At 36.8% G+C, this 15360-nt stretch overlaps 2 protein-coding genes across 2 annotated transcripts in view; one reads left to right on the top strand and one right to left on the bottom strand.

Moving 5' to 3' along the window:
• On the bottom strand, nucleotides 12240–14988 carry LOC107627133 (protein FAR1-RELATED SEQUENCE 5-like). Its single transcript, XM_016329994.1, has 9 exons — nucleotides 14962–14988; nucleotides 13943–14434; nucleotides 13750–13886; nucleotides 13662–13667; nucleotides 13570–13575; nucleotides 13467–13472; nucleotides 13143–13367; nucleotides 12967–13040; nucleotides 12240–12865 (listed from the first exon to the last, which is right to left on the bottom strand). Exons 1-9 carry the CDS (start codon nucleotides 14986–14988, stop codon nucleotides 12240–12242), a joined length of 1599 nt encoding a protein of 532 aa, XP_016185480.1.
• The window catches only part of LOC107627135 (glutathione S-transferase U3-like), a 940-nt gene continuing 803 nt past the window's right edge, over nucleotides 15224–15360 (top strand). The window contains exon 1 of the mRNA XM_016329995.1: nucleotides 15224–15229. Coding sequence (XP_016185481.1) covers nucleotides 15224–15229 — 6 coding nt within the window. The remainder of the gene's footprint in view (nucleotides 15230–15360) is intronic.

Raw genomic sequence — 15360 nt, forward strand, 5'->3', positions numbered from 1 at the left:
CCCGATCATGCTGGAATAGGATTCACCCTCCTTTTGCGTCTGTCACTACGCCCAGCAATCGCGAGTTTGAAGCTCGTCACATTCATTCAATCCCAGAGTCCTACTCGGAATACCACAGACAAGGTTTAGACTTTTCGGACTCTCATGAATGCCGCCATCAATCTAGCTTATACCACGAAAATTCTGATTAAGAGATCTAAGAGATACTCATTCAATCTAAGGTAGAACGGAAGTGGTTGTCAGGCACACGTTCATAGGGAATGATGATGATTGTCACGTTCATCACATTCAGGTTGAAGTGCGGATGAATATCTTAGAAGCGAAATAAGTTGAATTGAATAGAAAACAGTAGTACTTTGCATTAATCTTTGAGGAACAGCAGAGCTCCACACCTTAATCTATGGAGTGTAGAAACTCTACCGTTGAAAATACATAAGTGAAAGGTCCAGGCATGGCCGAATGGCCAGCCCCCAAAACATGATCTAAGATAGCATACAACTGATCAAAGATATCTAATACAATAGTTAAAGGTCCTATTTATAATAAACTAGCTATTCGGGTTTACAGAAGTAAGTAATTGATGCATAAATCCACTTCCGGGGCCCACTTGGTGTGTGCTTGGGCTGAGCTTGAAGTCTACACGTGGAGAGGTCATTCTTGGAGTTGAACGCCAGCTTTTGTGCCATTTTGGACGTTGAACTCCACTTTGCAACTTGTTTCTGGCGCTGGACGCCTGAATTGGGCAGAGAGCTGGCGTTGAACGCCAGTTTGCGTTGTCTAAACTTGGGAAAAGTATGGACTATTATATATTTCTGGAAAGCCCTGGATATCTACTTTCCAACGCAATTGGAAGCGCACAACCTTTTCAGATTGTGACTCAGCTTTGCTAAAGTCCCCAATTAGAGGTGTCCAGGGTTCTTAAGCACACTCCCTTTTTTTGCTTTGGACCTTGACTTTAACCTCTCAGTCTCAAGTTTTCACTTGACACCTTCACGCCACAAGCACATGGTTAGGGACAGCTTGGTTTAGCCGCTTAGGCTAGGATTTTATTCCTTTAGGCCCTCCTATCTACTGATGCTCAAAGCCTTGGGATCCTCTTTATTTACCCTTGCCTTTTGGTTTTAAGGGTTATTGGCTTTTTGCTCTTGCCTCTTGGTTTTAAGAGCTTTTGGCTTTTTCTGCTTGCTTTTTCTTTTTCTTTCTATTTTTTTTTGCCTATTCTTTTTTTTTTTCTGCAAGCTTTGTTCTTTGCTGCTTTTTCTTGCTTCAAGAATCATTTTTATGATTTTTCAGATTATCAAATAACATGTTTCCTAGTCATCATTCTTTCAAGAGCCAACATATTTAACATTCTTAAACAACAACTTCAAAAGACATATGCACTGTTCAAGCATACATTCAGAAAACAAGAAGCATTGTCACCACATCAATATAATTAAACTAAGTTCAAGGATAAATTCAAAACTCATGTACTTCTTGTTCTTTTGAATTAAAACATTTTTCATTTAAGAGAGGTGATGGATTCATAGGACATTCATAACTTTAAGACATAGTTACTAACTACTAATGATCATGTAATGAAGACACAAACATAGATAAGCACATAACATAGAAAACGAAAAACAGAGAAAGTAAGAACAAGGAATGAATCCACCTTAGTGATGGTGGCATTTCCTTCTTGAGGAACCAATGATGTCCTTGAGCTCTTCTATGTCTCTTCCTTGTCTTTGTTGCTCCTCCCTCATTGCTTTTTGATCTTCTCTTATTTCATGAAGGATGGTGGAGTGCTCTTGATGTTCCACCCTTAATTGTCCCATGTTGGAACTTAATTCTCCTATGGAAGTGTTGATTTGCTCCCAATAGTTCTGTGGAGGGAAGTGCATCCCTTGAGGAATCTCAGGGATTTCTTGATGATGAGCTTCTCTATGCTCTCTTGATTGCTCCATCTTTTTCTTAGTGATGGGCTTGTCCTCTTCAATGAGGATATCTCCCTCTATGAGGAGGGGGGTAGGTTCGGCCATTTAGGGTGGGTTTGGGTGGGAAATTGATTTTGAATTTTGAAGGTAGGTGGAGTTTATGAGGTAGGTTTATGGGGAAGAGTGGATGGATGTGAGTGGTGAAGTGGTGATAGGGAAGAGAGATTGAGGTGATTGGTGAAGGGTTTTGGGGAAGAGTGTTTATTGGGAAGAGAAGATGATTGAGAAGAGAGTGAGTGGAGGTAGGTGGGGATCCTGTGGGGTCCACAGATCCTGAGATGATCCTGTGGGGTCCACAGATCCTGAGGTGTTCAAGGATTTACAACCTTGCACCATTTTAGGCATGTAAAATGCCCTTGCACACAACTCTGGGCGTTCAGTGCCAGATTGGTGCTTGTTCTGGGCGTTGAACGCCCATTTGTTGCCCATTTCTAGCGTTGAACGCCAGAACCATGCTTGTTCTGGGCGTTCAGCGCCAGCTCTTCTCCAGGGTGCATTTCTGGCGTTCAAACGCCCAGATGCTGCCCATTTCTGGCGTTCAGCGCTAGAACCATGCTCTGTTCTGGCGTTGAACGCCCAAAACATGCTTCTTACTGGCGTTTAAACGCCAGTAAGGTCTTCCTCCAGGGTGTGATTTTTCTTCTGCTGTTTTTTATTCCGTTTTCAATTTTTATATTTATTTTGTGACTCCACATGATAATGAACCTAATAAAACATGAAAAACAATGAAAATTAGATAAATAAACATTGGGTTGCCTCCCAACAAGCACTTCTTTAATGTCAATAGCTTGATAGTGGGCTCTCATGGAGACTCACAGATGTGCAGAGCTTTGTTGAGACTCTCCAACACCAAACTTAGAGTTTGGATATGGGAGTTCAACACCAAACTTAGAGTTTAGTTGTGGCCTCCCAACACCAAACTTAGAGTTTGACTGTGGGGGCTTTGGTTGACTCTGCTTTGAGAGAAGCTTTTTCTGCTTCCTCTCCATGGATGCAGAGAGAGATCCTTGAGTTGTAAACACAAGGTTGTCCTTATTTAATTGAAGGATCAATTCTCCTCTGTCCACATCAATCACAACTCTTGCTGTGGCTAGGAAAGGTCTTTCTAGGATGATGGATTCATCCTCTTCCTTTCCAGTATCCAAGACTATGAAGTCAGTAGGGATGTGAAGGCCTTCAACCTTCACTAACACGTCCTCTACTTGTCCATAAGCCTGTTTTCTTGAATTGTCTGCCATCTCTAATGAGATTTTAGCAGCTTGCACCCCATAGATTCCCAGTTTCTCTATTACAGAGAGGGGCATGAGGTTTATCCCTGAACCAAGGTCACACAGAGCCTTAAAGATCATGGTGCCTATGGTACAAGGTATTATGAACTTTCCAGGATCCTGTCTCTTCTGAGGCAATGTTAGTTGATCCAGATCACTTAGTTCATTGGTGAACAAGGGAGGTTCATCTTCCCAAGTCTCAATACCAAATAATTTGGCATTTAGCTTCATGATTGCACCAAGGAACTTGGCAGCTTGCTCTTCAGTAACATCCTCATTCTCTTCAGAAGAGGAGTACTCATTAGAGCTCATGAAGGGCATAAGGAGGTTCAATGGAATCTCTATGGTCTCTAGATGAGTCTCAGATTCCTTAGCTTCCTCAGAGGGAAGCTCCTTATTGATCACTGGACGTCCCAGGAGGTCTTCTTCCTTGGGATTCATGTCCTTCTCCTCTCTTGTGGGTTCGGCCATGGTAATTAATTCAATGGCCTTGCACTCTCCTTTTGGATTCTCTTCTGTATTACTTGGGAGAGTACTAGGAGGGATTTCAGTGATCCTTTTACTCAGCTGGCCCACTTGTGTTTCCAAATTTCTAATGGAAGACCTTGTTTTATTCATGAAACTCACAGTGGCCTTAGATAGATCAGAGACTAAATTTGCTAAGCTAGATGGATTCTGCTCAGAATTCTCTGTCTGTTGCTGAGTGGATGATGGAAAAGGCTTGCTATTGCTAAACCTGTTTCTTCCACCATTATTAAAGCCTTGTTGAGGCTTTTGATCCTTCCATGAGAGATTTGGGTGATTTCTCCATGATGGATTATATGTGTTTCCATAAGGTTCACCCATATAATTTACCTCTTCTCTTGCAGGGTTCTCAGGATCATAAGCTTCTTCTTCAGAAGATGCCTCTTGAGTACTGTTGGATGCAGCTTGCATTCCATTCAGACTCTGAGAAATCATATTGACTTGCTGAGTCAATATTTTGTTCTGAGCCAGTATGGCATTCAGAGTATCAATTTCAAGAACTTCCTTCTTCATAGGCGTCCCATTACTCACAGGATTCCTCTCAGAAGTGTACATGAACTGGTTATTAGCAACCATGTCAATGAGTTCTTGAGCTTCTGCAGGCGTTTTCTTTAGGTGAATGGATCCACCTGCAGAAGTATCCAATGACATCTTTCATAGCTCAGATAAACCATCATAGAATATATCCAGGATGGTCCATTCTGAAAGCATGTCAGAAGGACACTTTTTAGTCAGCTGTTTGTATCTTTCCCAAGCTTCATAGAGGGATTCACCTTCTTTTTGTCTGAAGGTTTGAACATCCACTCTAAGCTTGCTCAGCTTTTGAGGAGGAAAGAACTTGGCTAAGAAAGCCGTGACCAGCTTATCCCAAGAGTTCAGGCTATCTCTGGGTTGAGAGTCCAACCACACTCTAGCTCTGTCTCTTACAACAAAAGGGAAAAGCATGACGAGCCTGTAGACTTCAGGATCTACTCCATTAGTCTTAACAGTATCACAGATCTGCAAGAATTCAGTTAAGAACTGAAAAGGATCTTCAGATGGAAGTCCATGAAACTTGCAGTTCTGCTGCATCAGAGAAACTAGCTGAGGTTTCAGCTCAAAGTTGTTTGCTCCAATGGCAGAAATGGAGATGCTTCTTCCATGTAAATTGGAATTAGGTGCAGTAAAGTCACCAAGCATTCTCCTTGCATTATTGTTGTTGGGTTCGGCTGCCATCTCCTTTACTTGTTCGAAATTTTCAATAAGGTTGTCTCTGGATTGTTGTAATTTAGTTTCTCTTAGTTTTCTCTTCAGAGTCCTTTCAGGTTCTGGATCAGCTTCAACAAGAATGCCTTTTTCTTTGTCCCTGCTCATAAGAAAGAGAAGAGAAAAAGAAAAGAAGAGGAATCCTCTATGTCATAGTAAAGAGGTTCCTTATTGTTAGTAGAAGAAGAAAAGAAGAAAAAATTCGAACACAGATAGAAGAGGGGGTTCGAATTTGGTGAGTGATGTGAGGAAGAGATGTTAGTAGATGAATAAATAAATAGAATAAGATGAGAGAGGGAGAGGATTTTCGAAAATAATTTTTGAAAAAGAGTTAGTGATTTTTGAAAATAGTTTTTGAAAAAGGTTAGAAATTTTCGAAAACAAAAATAAAAAATTAAAATAATTAGTTAATTAAAAAGAAATTTTGAAAAAGGGGGAAGATATTTTCGAAAATTAGAGAGAGAGAGAGTTAGTTACGTAGTTTTGAAAAAGATAAGAAACAAACAAAAAGTTAGTTAGTTAGTTGAAACAAATTTGAAAATCAATTTTGAAAAGATAAGAAGATAGGAAGTTAGAAAAGATATTTTAAAATCAAATTTTGAAAAAGATAACATAAGAAGATATTTTTAAAAAGATATGATAGAAATTAGTTTTTGAAAAAGATTTGATTTTTAAAATCTCAATTAATGACTTGATTCACAAGAAATCACAAGATATGATTCTAGAACTTAAAGTTTGAATCTTTCTTAACAAGTAAGTAACAAACTTGAAATTTTTGAATCAAAACATTAATCGATGATGTTATTTTCGAAAATATGATGTAAAATTAAGAAAAAGATTTTTGAAAATATTTTTGAAATTTTCGAAAATAACTAAAAAAAATTGAAAAAAAGATTTGATTTTTGAATTTTTAATGATGAGAGAGAAAAACATGAAAATTATGCAATGCATGAGAATTTTAGATCAAAACATGTGATGCATGCAAGAATGCTATGAATGTCAAGATGAACACCAAGAACACTATGAAGATCATGATGAACATCAAGAACATATTTTTGAAAAATTTTTAATGCAAAGAAAACATGCAAGACACCAAACTTAGAATTCTTTAATGCTTAGACACTAAGAATTCGAGAATGCATATGAAAAACAAGAAAAGACACCAAACTTGCAAATGCAAAGATCAAACAAGAAGACTTACCAAGAACAACTTGAAGATCATGAAGAACACTATGAATGCATGAAAATTTTTGAAAAATGCAAGATGAGTATGCAATTGACACCAAACTTATAAAACGTGATCTAAGATAGCATACAACTGATCAAAGATATCTAATACAATAGTAAAAGGTCCTATTTATAATAAACTAGCTATTAGGGTTTACAGAAGTAAGTAATTGATGCATAAATCCACTTCCGGGGCCCACTTGTTGTGTGCTTGGGCTGAGCTTGAAGTCTACACGTGGAGAGGTCATTCTTGGAGTTGAACGCCAGCTTTTGTGCCATTTTGGACGTTGAACTCCACTTTGCAACTTGTTTCTGGCGCTGGACGCCTGAATTGGGCAGAGAGCTGGCGTTGAACGCCAGTTTGCGTCGTCTAAACTTGGGCAAAGTATGGACTATTATATATTTCTGGAAAGCCCTGGATGTCTACTTTTCAACGCAATTGGAAGCGCGCCATTTTGAGTTCTTTAGCTCCAGAAAATCCATTTTGAGTGCAGGGAGGTCAGAATCCAACAGCATCAACAGTCCTTCTTCAACCTCTGAATCTGATTTTTGCTCAAGTCCCTCAATTTCAGCCAGAAAATACCTGAAATCACAGAAAAACATACAAACTCATAGTAAAGTCCAGAAATGTGAATTTAACATAAAAACTAATGAAAACATCCCTAAAAGTAACTAGATTCTACTAAAAACATACTAAAAACAATGCCAAAAAGCGTATAAATTATCCGCTTATCACTTAGTTAACCCTTACCGAATAAAGGAAAATCAAGTAATTGAGCTAAATCTTATTCACAAGTCCTAATCATCTCCTTATGAAAGGATTAGCGTTAGTGACTAGAGAATTGGCCAACAATTTCCAATTAAAATCAACACTTGAGTATTCCAACTCAAGTGTCTCCTTTTAATCAACTCCCAAGTCAAGTTGGGAGTCTACTCCATTGACATGATTGCCATTTTCATAAATGATAATTGGGGAAGAAAAGAAGACATGAAAATTCAAATAAAATAATAACAGGAAATTAATTAAAAATAAAAATAGTTCTTTGCATTAAATAATTCCAAAATCATAAACATACGTATCTAAATAGGGTTAATGGGCGATTAAAAAGAGTAAAGGAATAAGGAAACAAACTAGAATAATGGAAACTTCAACGGAGGTAGTAACTCTTCTCAATATCCAAAGTAAAAGCATAAAACTCTAAAACTATGAATGTGAAGGAAACCTAGAGAAAGAAGTAATTTCTCTCTAAGATTCAAAACTAAAACTAAAAACTATACGAATGAGAATGTGTCGATGTGTGTTGAGTCTCTGCTTGTCCCCTGGCTCTAGTCTGTGTTTCTGGGCCAAAAACTGGGTCCAAACTCAGCCCAAAATCGCCCCCAGTGGTTTCTGCATTTTCTGCACGTGGCACATGTCACGCGTACGCGTCAGTCACGCGTACGCGTCAGGTACGCGCACGCGTCGCTGTGCAAATATCCAATTCACGCACACACGTAAGCCATGCGTGCACATCGCTTCTCGCTGGTTGTCTCCTTCATTTCTTGTGCTCCTTCCATTTTTGCAAGCTTCCTTTCCATCCTCTGAGCCATTCCTGCCCTATATAGCCTGAAAACACTTAACACACAGATCACGGCATCGAATGGTATATAGAGGAATTAAAATAAACAATTTAAAGGCTTAGGAAGCAAGTTTTCAATCATAGAACAAGATTGGGAAGGGATTGTAAAATCATGCAAATGATATGAATAAGTGTGCAAGGACTTGAGAAAAACCACTCAATTGAGCACAAGATAAACCATAAAATAGTGGTTTATCAATTACATCCTTGCTTTTCCATGCATTATCCACAGCCGGAATGAAAAGAAAACACACTCGCCATCAATGCCTAGCTTCGACCTTGGAGTTGAATTTCCTCCAATGATTAGCGGATATTTTATACGCTTTTTGAGGGTAATTTCATGTAGTTTTTAGTATGTTTTAGTTAGTTTTTAGTATATTTTTATTAGTTTCTAGGCAAAATTCATATTTTTGGACTTTACTATGAGTTTGTGTATTTTTCTGTAATTTCAGGTATTTTCTGGCTGAAATTGAGGGAGTTGAGCAAAAATCTGATTCAGGCTGAAAAAGGACTGCTGATGCTGTTGGATTCTGACCTTCCTGCACTCGGAATGGATTTTTTGGAGATACAGGAGTCCAAATGGCGCGCTCTCAATTGCGTTGTAAAGTAGACATCCAGGGCTTTCCAGCAATATATAAATAGTCTATGCTTTGCTCAAGGATAAATGACGTAAACTGGCGTTCAACGCCAGTTCCATGTTGCATTCTGGCGTTAAACGCCAGAAACAGGTTACAAGTTGGAGTTAAACGCCCAAAATAGGTTACAACCTGGTGTTTAACTCTAAAAACAACCTAGGCACGTGTAAAGCTCAAGTCTCAGCCCCATCACACACCAAGTGGGCCCCAGAAGTAGATTTCTGCACTATCTATCATAGCTTATTCATTTTCTGTAAACCTAGGTTACTAGTAGAGTATTTAAACAACTTTTAGAGATTTATTTTGGACTGCATGACATTTTTCACATTTTGACATTGTATCTCTACGGAATGAGTCTCTAAACTCCATTGTTGGGGGTGAGGAGCTCTGCTGTGTCTTGATGAATTAATGCAATTATTTCTGTTTTCTATTCAAACACGCTTGTTTCTATCTAAGATGTTCATTCGCACTTCAATATGAAGAATGTGATGATCCGTGACACTCATCACCATTCTCAATCTATGAACGCATGCCTGACAACCACTTTCATTCTACCTTCGATTGAATGAATATCTCTTGGGTTCCTTAATCAGAATCTTCGTGGTATAAGCTAGAATCCATTGGCAGCATTCGTGAGAATCCGAAAAGTCTAAACCTTGTCTGTGGTATTCTGAGTAGGATTCAGGGATTGAATGACTGTGACGAGTTTCAAACTCACAAGGGTTGGGCGTAGTGACAGACGCAAAAGGATCAATGGATCCTATTCCAGCATGAGTGAGAACCAACAGATGATTAGTCGTGCGGTGACAGCACACCTGGACCATTTTCACTGAGAGGACGGATGGTAGCCATTGACAATGGTGATCCACCAACACACAACTTTCCATAGGAGGAACCTTGCGTGCGTGAAGAGGAAGACAGGGGGAAACCAGAGATTCAGAAGACAAAGCATCTCCAAAACTCTAACATATTCTCAATTACTGCATAACAAGTATTTATTTCATGCTCTTTTATTTTTCGCAATTTGAACTGATAATCATAATTAATCTCCTGACTGAGATTTACAAGATAACCATAGATTGCTTCAAGCCAACAATCTCCGTGGGATCGACCCTTACTCACGTAAGGTATTACTTGGACGACCCAGTGCACTTGCTGGTTAGTTGTGCGGAGTTGTGAAAAGTGCGAATCACAATTTCGTGCACCATCCAACACCTCCAATACCTCCAATACCTATGACCTTGGATTCAATTGATGTTCCAACCCAACAAGTGTTGGGTTCAAAGACACCATCCCTAAATCAAACAATAGATGTGCCAATAGAAGTGTCAAAACCAATTGTTGAGGAATTAATGTTAGATGCTAATATGAGTGAAAAATTATACGAGTAGGTGATGTACGAAAGGAAAGATGAAGAGGAGATTGTGGCAATATTTAGTGACCAGCACAATGTCTTCCTTAAAAGGACTAATGCACAAACAATGAAGCCACGAAATGAAATAGATAATTGGATTAGTAACACGAAATATTTTATTTAGTATAAAGTATTTATTTTATTCTTGAATTTGATTATTTGGTTATTAATTGTTTGCTTTGCTTGTATTAAGGTGGTCAACTATTATTCATGCATGCTTAATGAGTCACCACAAACAAGATTCAAGAATGATATATATTGCATGAATTCAGACCCCAGCGGTAAGAAATTTTATTATGTATCTCTTCTTTTTTTTTATTTGACAGATTTTGTTCTATTCTAATTTATGACCAATTTGATTCTAATTGCAGCTGTTGATTTTTTATAAAGATGGGCAGGGTGGGAAGAGTTATACATCAGCTGACATATCTAGGATCCCTAATTTTGATAAAATTAAGATGCGAGGAAGAAAACTTATTTTCTTACCCTTTTACTATAACCGTCATTGGTGGTTATATGCATTAGATGTTTGTAATAACAATTTTTACGTCCTCGACCCGTTGTTCACATCTGAAACTGTTGAACAGGATGAAATAGATCAATATGTTGTAAGTTTATTTTGTTATAACAACTTTTATTTAGGTCTTGATATTTGATTATCATATAACTTTGACAATTTTATGACATTTTTTAATAGGCAAGTTATCTTGACAACATGTTAGCAATTGTGGATCCTGCATATGTTCAAACCCCCTCAACTCCAACAATTGAATATATGGACGTACCCAAACAACCAAATTTGCATGATTGTGGTTTGTTTGTAATGAAATGGATGGAATTTTGGGAACCATCCAAAGCCATGTCACAATGGACTAATGTAAGTTTCTTTCTAAAACATGTGCATTATTTGGTAAATTTCATTGGATTTTGCTTGCTGAATTTGGTTGTTGAATTTGTTTGGTGTGTATAGTTTGATTTGAATAACAGGATGATTGCCATAGATTAAGGAAGAATATCATCATGCAAATACTTCTATGCCCACAAAATGATTGCCGAACTAATATTTTGGAGCTAGCAAAGGGTTATCAATTCCCAAAGATTGCCAATAAAAAGGAAAGAAAGAAAAAAAAAAAGAAAGCTTTGGATACCCCGAAAGAGGCAAAAGCACCAAGACAAAGAAAACTAGGAGCCTCCCAAGTTAGTCCATATGCAAATGTTGGGACGGGAACCTTAGAAAGAATAATTGGAGATGAAAGAAAAAAAGTCCGAGAAAATTTAGGACACATCGAGGGGAAAAGAATTGATTATATAAATTTTCTACTGAATTTTTACTACTGAATTTGACTATCATGTTAGCAATTTTTTTACTACTAAATTTGATTATCATGTTTACCGAGTTTAATTATATTCAGGTTCAATGCTATATTTGACTACTGAGTTTGATTATACATGTTTATTGAGTTTGATTATACTCAGGTTCAGTGCTTGACTACTGAGTTTGATTATATATGTTTATTGAGTTTGATTGTAGTCAAGTTCGGTGCTATATTCGACTACTGAGTTTGATTATACACGTTTACTGAAAACTTTTCTTAAAAAAAGTAAGCTTCTTAATAGGTAGGAGATCTTGCACCATCAGAGAACATTGAAAACTTAAGCTTAGGCAAAATCATACTTCCTGTTACGTAACATAAGAAGCTAGCAATAAACTAATTTTGGTTACAAAAATCTATTACAAAGGAAAAAAATGCAAGAGTTCCATTGCAACATGTAATAAATCTATTACAAAAAGAAATAAAACTATTATTCTTTCAAATGGTGATTTTGTTGCATTGAGTTCAACAAGGATACAAAGCCATATGGTTAGTTAGAGGTAATGCTCAACTCTGAAGGTAACTCCACAAGTGGCTAAAAAACAAAAAAAAAAATAGCAATCAATAAAGTGATAATAAAGCATCTTAGCAATAATAATAAAACTAATCAAACACTGAACTTGCCTGTAATCTCTCTTTCACATTCTTTGTATGCTTTTTCCTACCTTGTTCAACAATTTTTTCTACAGTAGATTGAAGCCTTTTTCTTACGCCTACGACCTTTTCGTGATACTTGTTGGGGGTTGTGAATCTCTAAATCATTTACATTTTTATCTACCTCATTCAAATTTTGATTATCTACATTATCCATTGAAGAAACCTTTGGTTCCACCAACAAAACCCAAACTGAGTCTAGTATACGATGTACGGTCTCGGTGAGCTCCTTGGATGCAGCGGCTACTTCAGTAATATTATAAAATTACTTGCACATCTCATCACAACGTTTCTTTACGGGATCTAAACGGCTTGGATCATGGCTACACTTGATGCTATGTGCTTGTGCTTTAAAGTTTTCTTCCACCGATCAAGAATGTACTTATTTGGCAATTTCTTCACTCTTACAAGACCAAGGACTGAAAGAGTATGGCAGCATAAGATTCCCTTTGACTCAAAAAGATGGCATTGGCAAGAAACATCTGAAGTTGAAGAATCAAACAACACCTCATACATAGAATCAAACATCTTATCACCATTCTCAATCTCTTCTATAACCTTGTAAGTAACAATATATCCCTGTTCATGCTCTTTTGTTGAAAAGCAATTAGCCTTTGCTCTAAACTCCTTTTGAAGCTCATTAAACTTTGCATGAGAATATTCCTTTTGAAATAGTTTTTCAATAGCAGAGGCAGTAGCACAAGGGATAATAGTATTGAAGCTGGCAGCATCCAATTCATATTCTTTTTGAGCTTTATTTACAAGACAGTTGTCATGTTGTGTTACAAATTGTTGCAAGTTGCTCTTTGAGGTTAGGTAGCCCTTCATAAATGAATGCATGCTTTCACTCCTTTGAGTGCTACTCATGCCTACCCAAAAACTATTACTAAGAAAAATTAGGACCCACTTGTCACGTTCTTCGTACAAACCTGAAACCATAAAATGGGCATAATCAAACTTGTAAGGTATTTTGATTAATAAATGATGAATAATCAAACAGTAGATATAAGATAATCAAACTCATAAATACCTGCTAACCAATTATTATGTAAACTGAATATATTGATAAAATCAGTCCAAGAGCTCTCAAATGCTTCCTTAGACCTATACTCCCACACAATATGTGTCATATCAGCACTAATCTCGTTAAATTGCTTGCATGCTCCTAATTTTTCTGAAATTTTCTTCAAGATATGCCAAATACACCATCGATATTGTGTCATTGGCAATGATTTTTCAATGGCATTTTGCATAGCTTTGCATTGATCCGTTAATATGCCAATAGGCGGCTTGCCACCCATACATCGTATCCAACAATCAAATAACCAAACAAAGGAACTCTCTTCTTCGCATGAAAGAATAACGCAGCCAAGTAGCAATGATTGGCCATGGTGGTTAACCCCAACAAATGAGGCAAAAGGCATATCATACCTATAATAAAATCAAGAGTACATAATCAAACTGACTAAATCAAACAGTCAAACTTAGTATATCATGCACAGCAGCAGCAACAAATTCATTCTATTCTACCTATCTCTATACATCAAACATATGCAAAAATAAGAGTACATAATCAAACAATCAAACTTAGTATATCATGCACAGCAGCAGCAACAAATTCATTCTATTCTACCTATCCCTATACATCAAACATATGCAAAAACAAGAGTACATAATCAAACTCAATATATCATGCACAACAACAGCAAATTCATTCTATTCTACCTATCCCTATACATCAAATACAAAAACCAGAGTACATATAATTAACTTGAAATATATAATTGTGGTGTAGTACCTATTTGTTAGGTACGTCATATCAAAGCTCACAACGTCGCCAAAGTGCTCATAAGCAGCACGACTTCTAGCATCAGCCCATAAAGCATGCTCTATGAGATGTTGCTCGTCCAATTTAACTTCATAAAGAAGTTGCGGTTTTGTTGTTGCATCCTATGAAAATACTGCATTAATGATTGCGCATCCCCCTCATCTTGTATGACTCTAACACTTTTTGCTACATGATTCCGAAGATCTTTCTCATTAAAAGTCAATTTATCATAGCCACCAGCAGTAGTTGCTAAACTCTGATATCTGTTTCTCATTGTAACACCAGCTTGATCATTGATCTCAGCTATCCATTTGGCATGCAAGCTTAGTTCCCTATTCTTTCTCAGAGTGTTTGCCATGCTAGGACTAATAACATGATTGTGCTGGTTATTCACAAAGGTTAACACATATTCCAGCTTCTTGTCCTTTTTCACAATAATCCTAACTTTACAATTTTGCTCGGAAGTTAGATTTGTCTTCTTTAGTGGATCAATTTTTGATCTTTGATAACCAGCTTTAGAACATACTAAGATTTGATATGTAATCTGTCTATTTTGATTCCACTTAGTAGTTCTTATATTCCATGAAAAACCAACCCTCTTTGCATAATTGGTATAAAAAGTTTCATAATCTTTCACAGAGGGGAATGTCATTCCTATGCTTGGAACAACCTAAAACATAGATAATCAGAAATTTAAAATCAAATCAGGTATAAAAACACTCTACAAGACAAATTAGTAGTTAGAGATTAATGGAATCAAACTCAGTAGTCAAATATAGTACTGAACCTGAATATAATCAAATTCAGTAAACAAGATAATCAAACTCAATAGTCAAATATAGAACTAAACCCTCACACATTCATAGAATCAGCATCATCATCTGATCTAAGCAAATGTAGAAATTTTAAACATGTAAACTACCAATTTGACTCCACTCCAGAAGCTAAACATTTTTCTCATTACACAAATTTATAACATAAATTTTTCAAGATGTAATCACATAACGTACATGATGTAAAATGACTTAAATGATATAATGAAGCCACATATCAGAAGTATAAGCCAAATTAGTAGCATTTGCATAACTAGATAATCAACAAAATTAAAATCAAATCAGGAATAAAACATGGATAATCAAAAAATTAAAATCAAATCAAGAATAAAAAATTAACATATGAAGTAAATTAAACACGAACCTCATCATTCGAGCTTATGGATTCCATTGAATCAAAAGTTATAATCAAAACCCTAAGATAATAAGAACCAAAAAACGGCGCTGAGAAGAGCTTTTGTGAACTGCGGGATCGAAGCAAAGCAGAGGGAAGCGTGGAGAAGAGAAGAAAGCGAGGAGTGAGGTTGGCGCGATCGAAGAGAAGAAAAGTGAGGTGCAAGCAATGGAACCCTCTCGGCAGAGAGGAAAAGAAATTGCGATTGTGCAGAGACGAGATTTTTGACACGATGAAGGTAGTGTATTAGCTCTGATTCTTATATGTAACCGTATTTTTTAGTGTATTTTAGTGAGAGTGGCTGAATTGATGGCTGAAAAGTAGTGTACAAATAACATTTTCAATAAAATAATATATTTATGTATAAAT

This window comes from Arachis ipaensis, chromosome B02 (assembly GCF_000816755.2).
Source record: "Arachis ipaensis cultivar K30076 chromosome B02, Araip1.1, whole genome shotgun sequence".
Taxonomy (NCBI): domain Eukaryota; kingdom Viridiplantae; phylum Streptophyta; class Magnoliopsida; order Fabales; family Fabaceae; genus Arachis; species Arachis ipaensis.

Excerpts from the sequence above, each read along its gene's own strand:
- LOC107627133 (XM_016329994.1), bottom strand. The coding sequence starts at position 14,988 with ATGGAATCCATAAGCTCGAATGATGAG. Across the intron at positions 13,887-13,942 it reads GGAATCATGTAGCAAAAAGT|GATGCAACAACAAAACCGCA; the intron begins GTTAGAGTCATA and ends GTATTTTCATAG. Across the intron at positions 13,041-13,142 it reads CCAATGACACAATATCGATG|GTCTAAGGAAGCATTTGAGA; the intron begins GTGTATTTGGCA and ends GTGGGAGTATAG.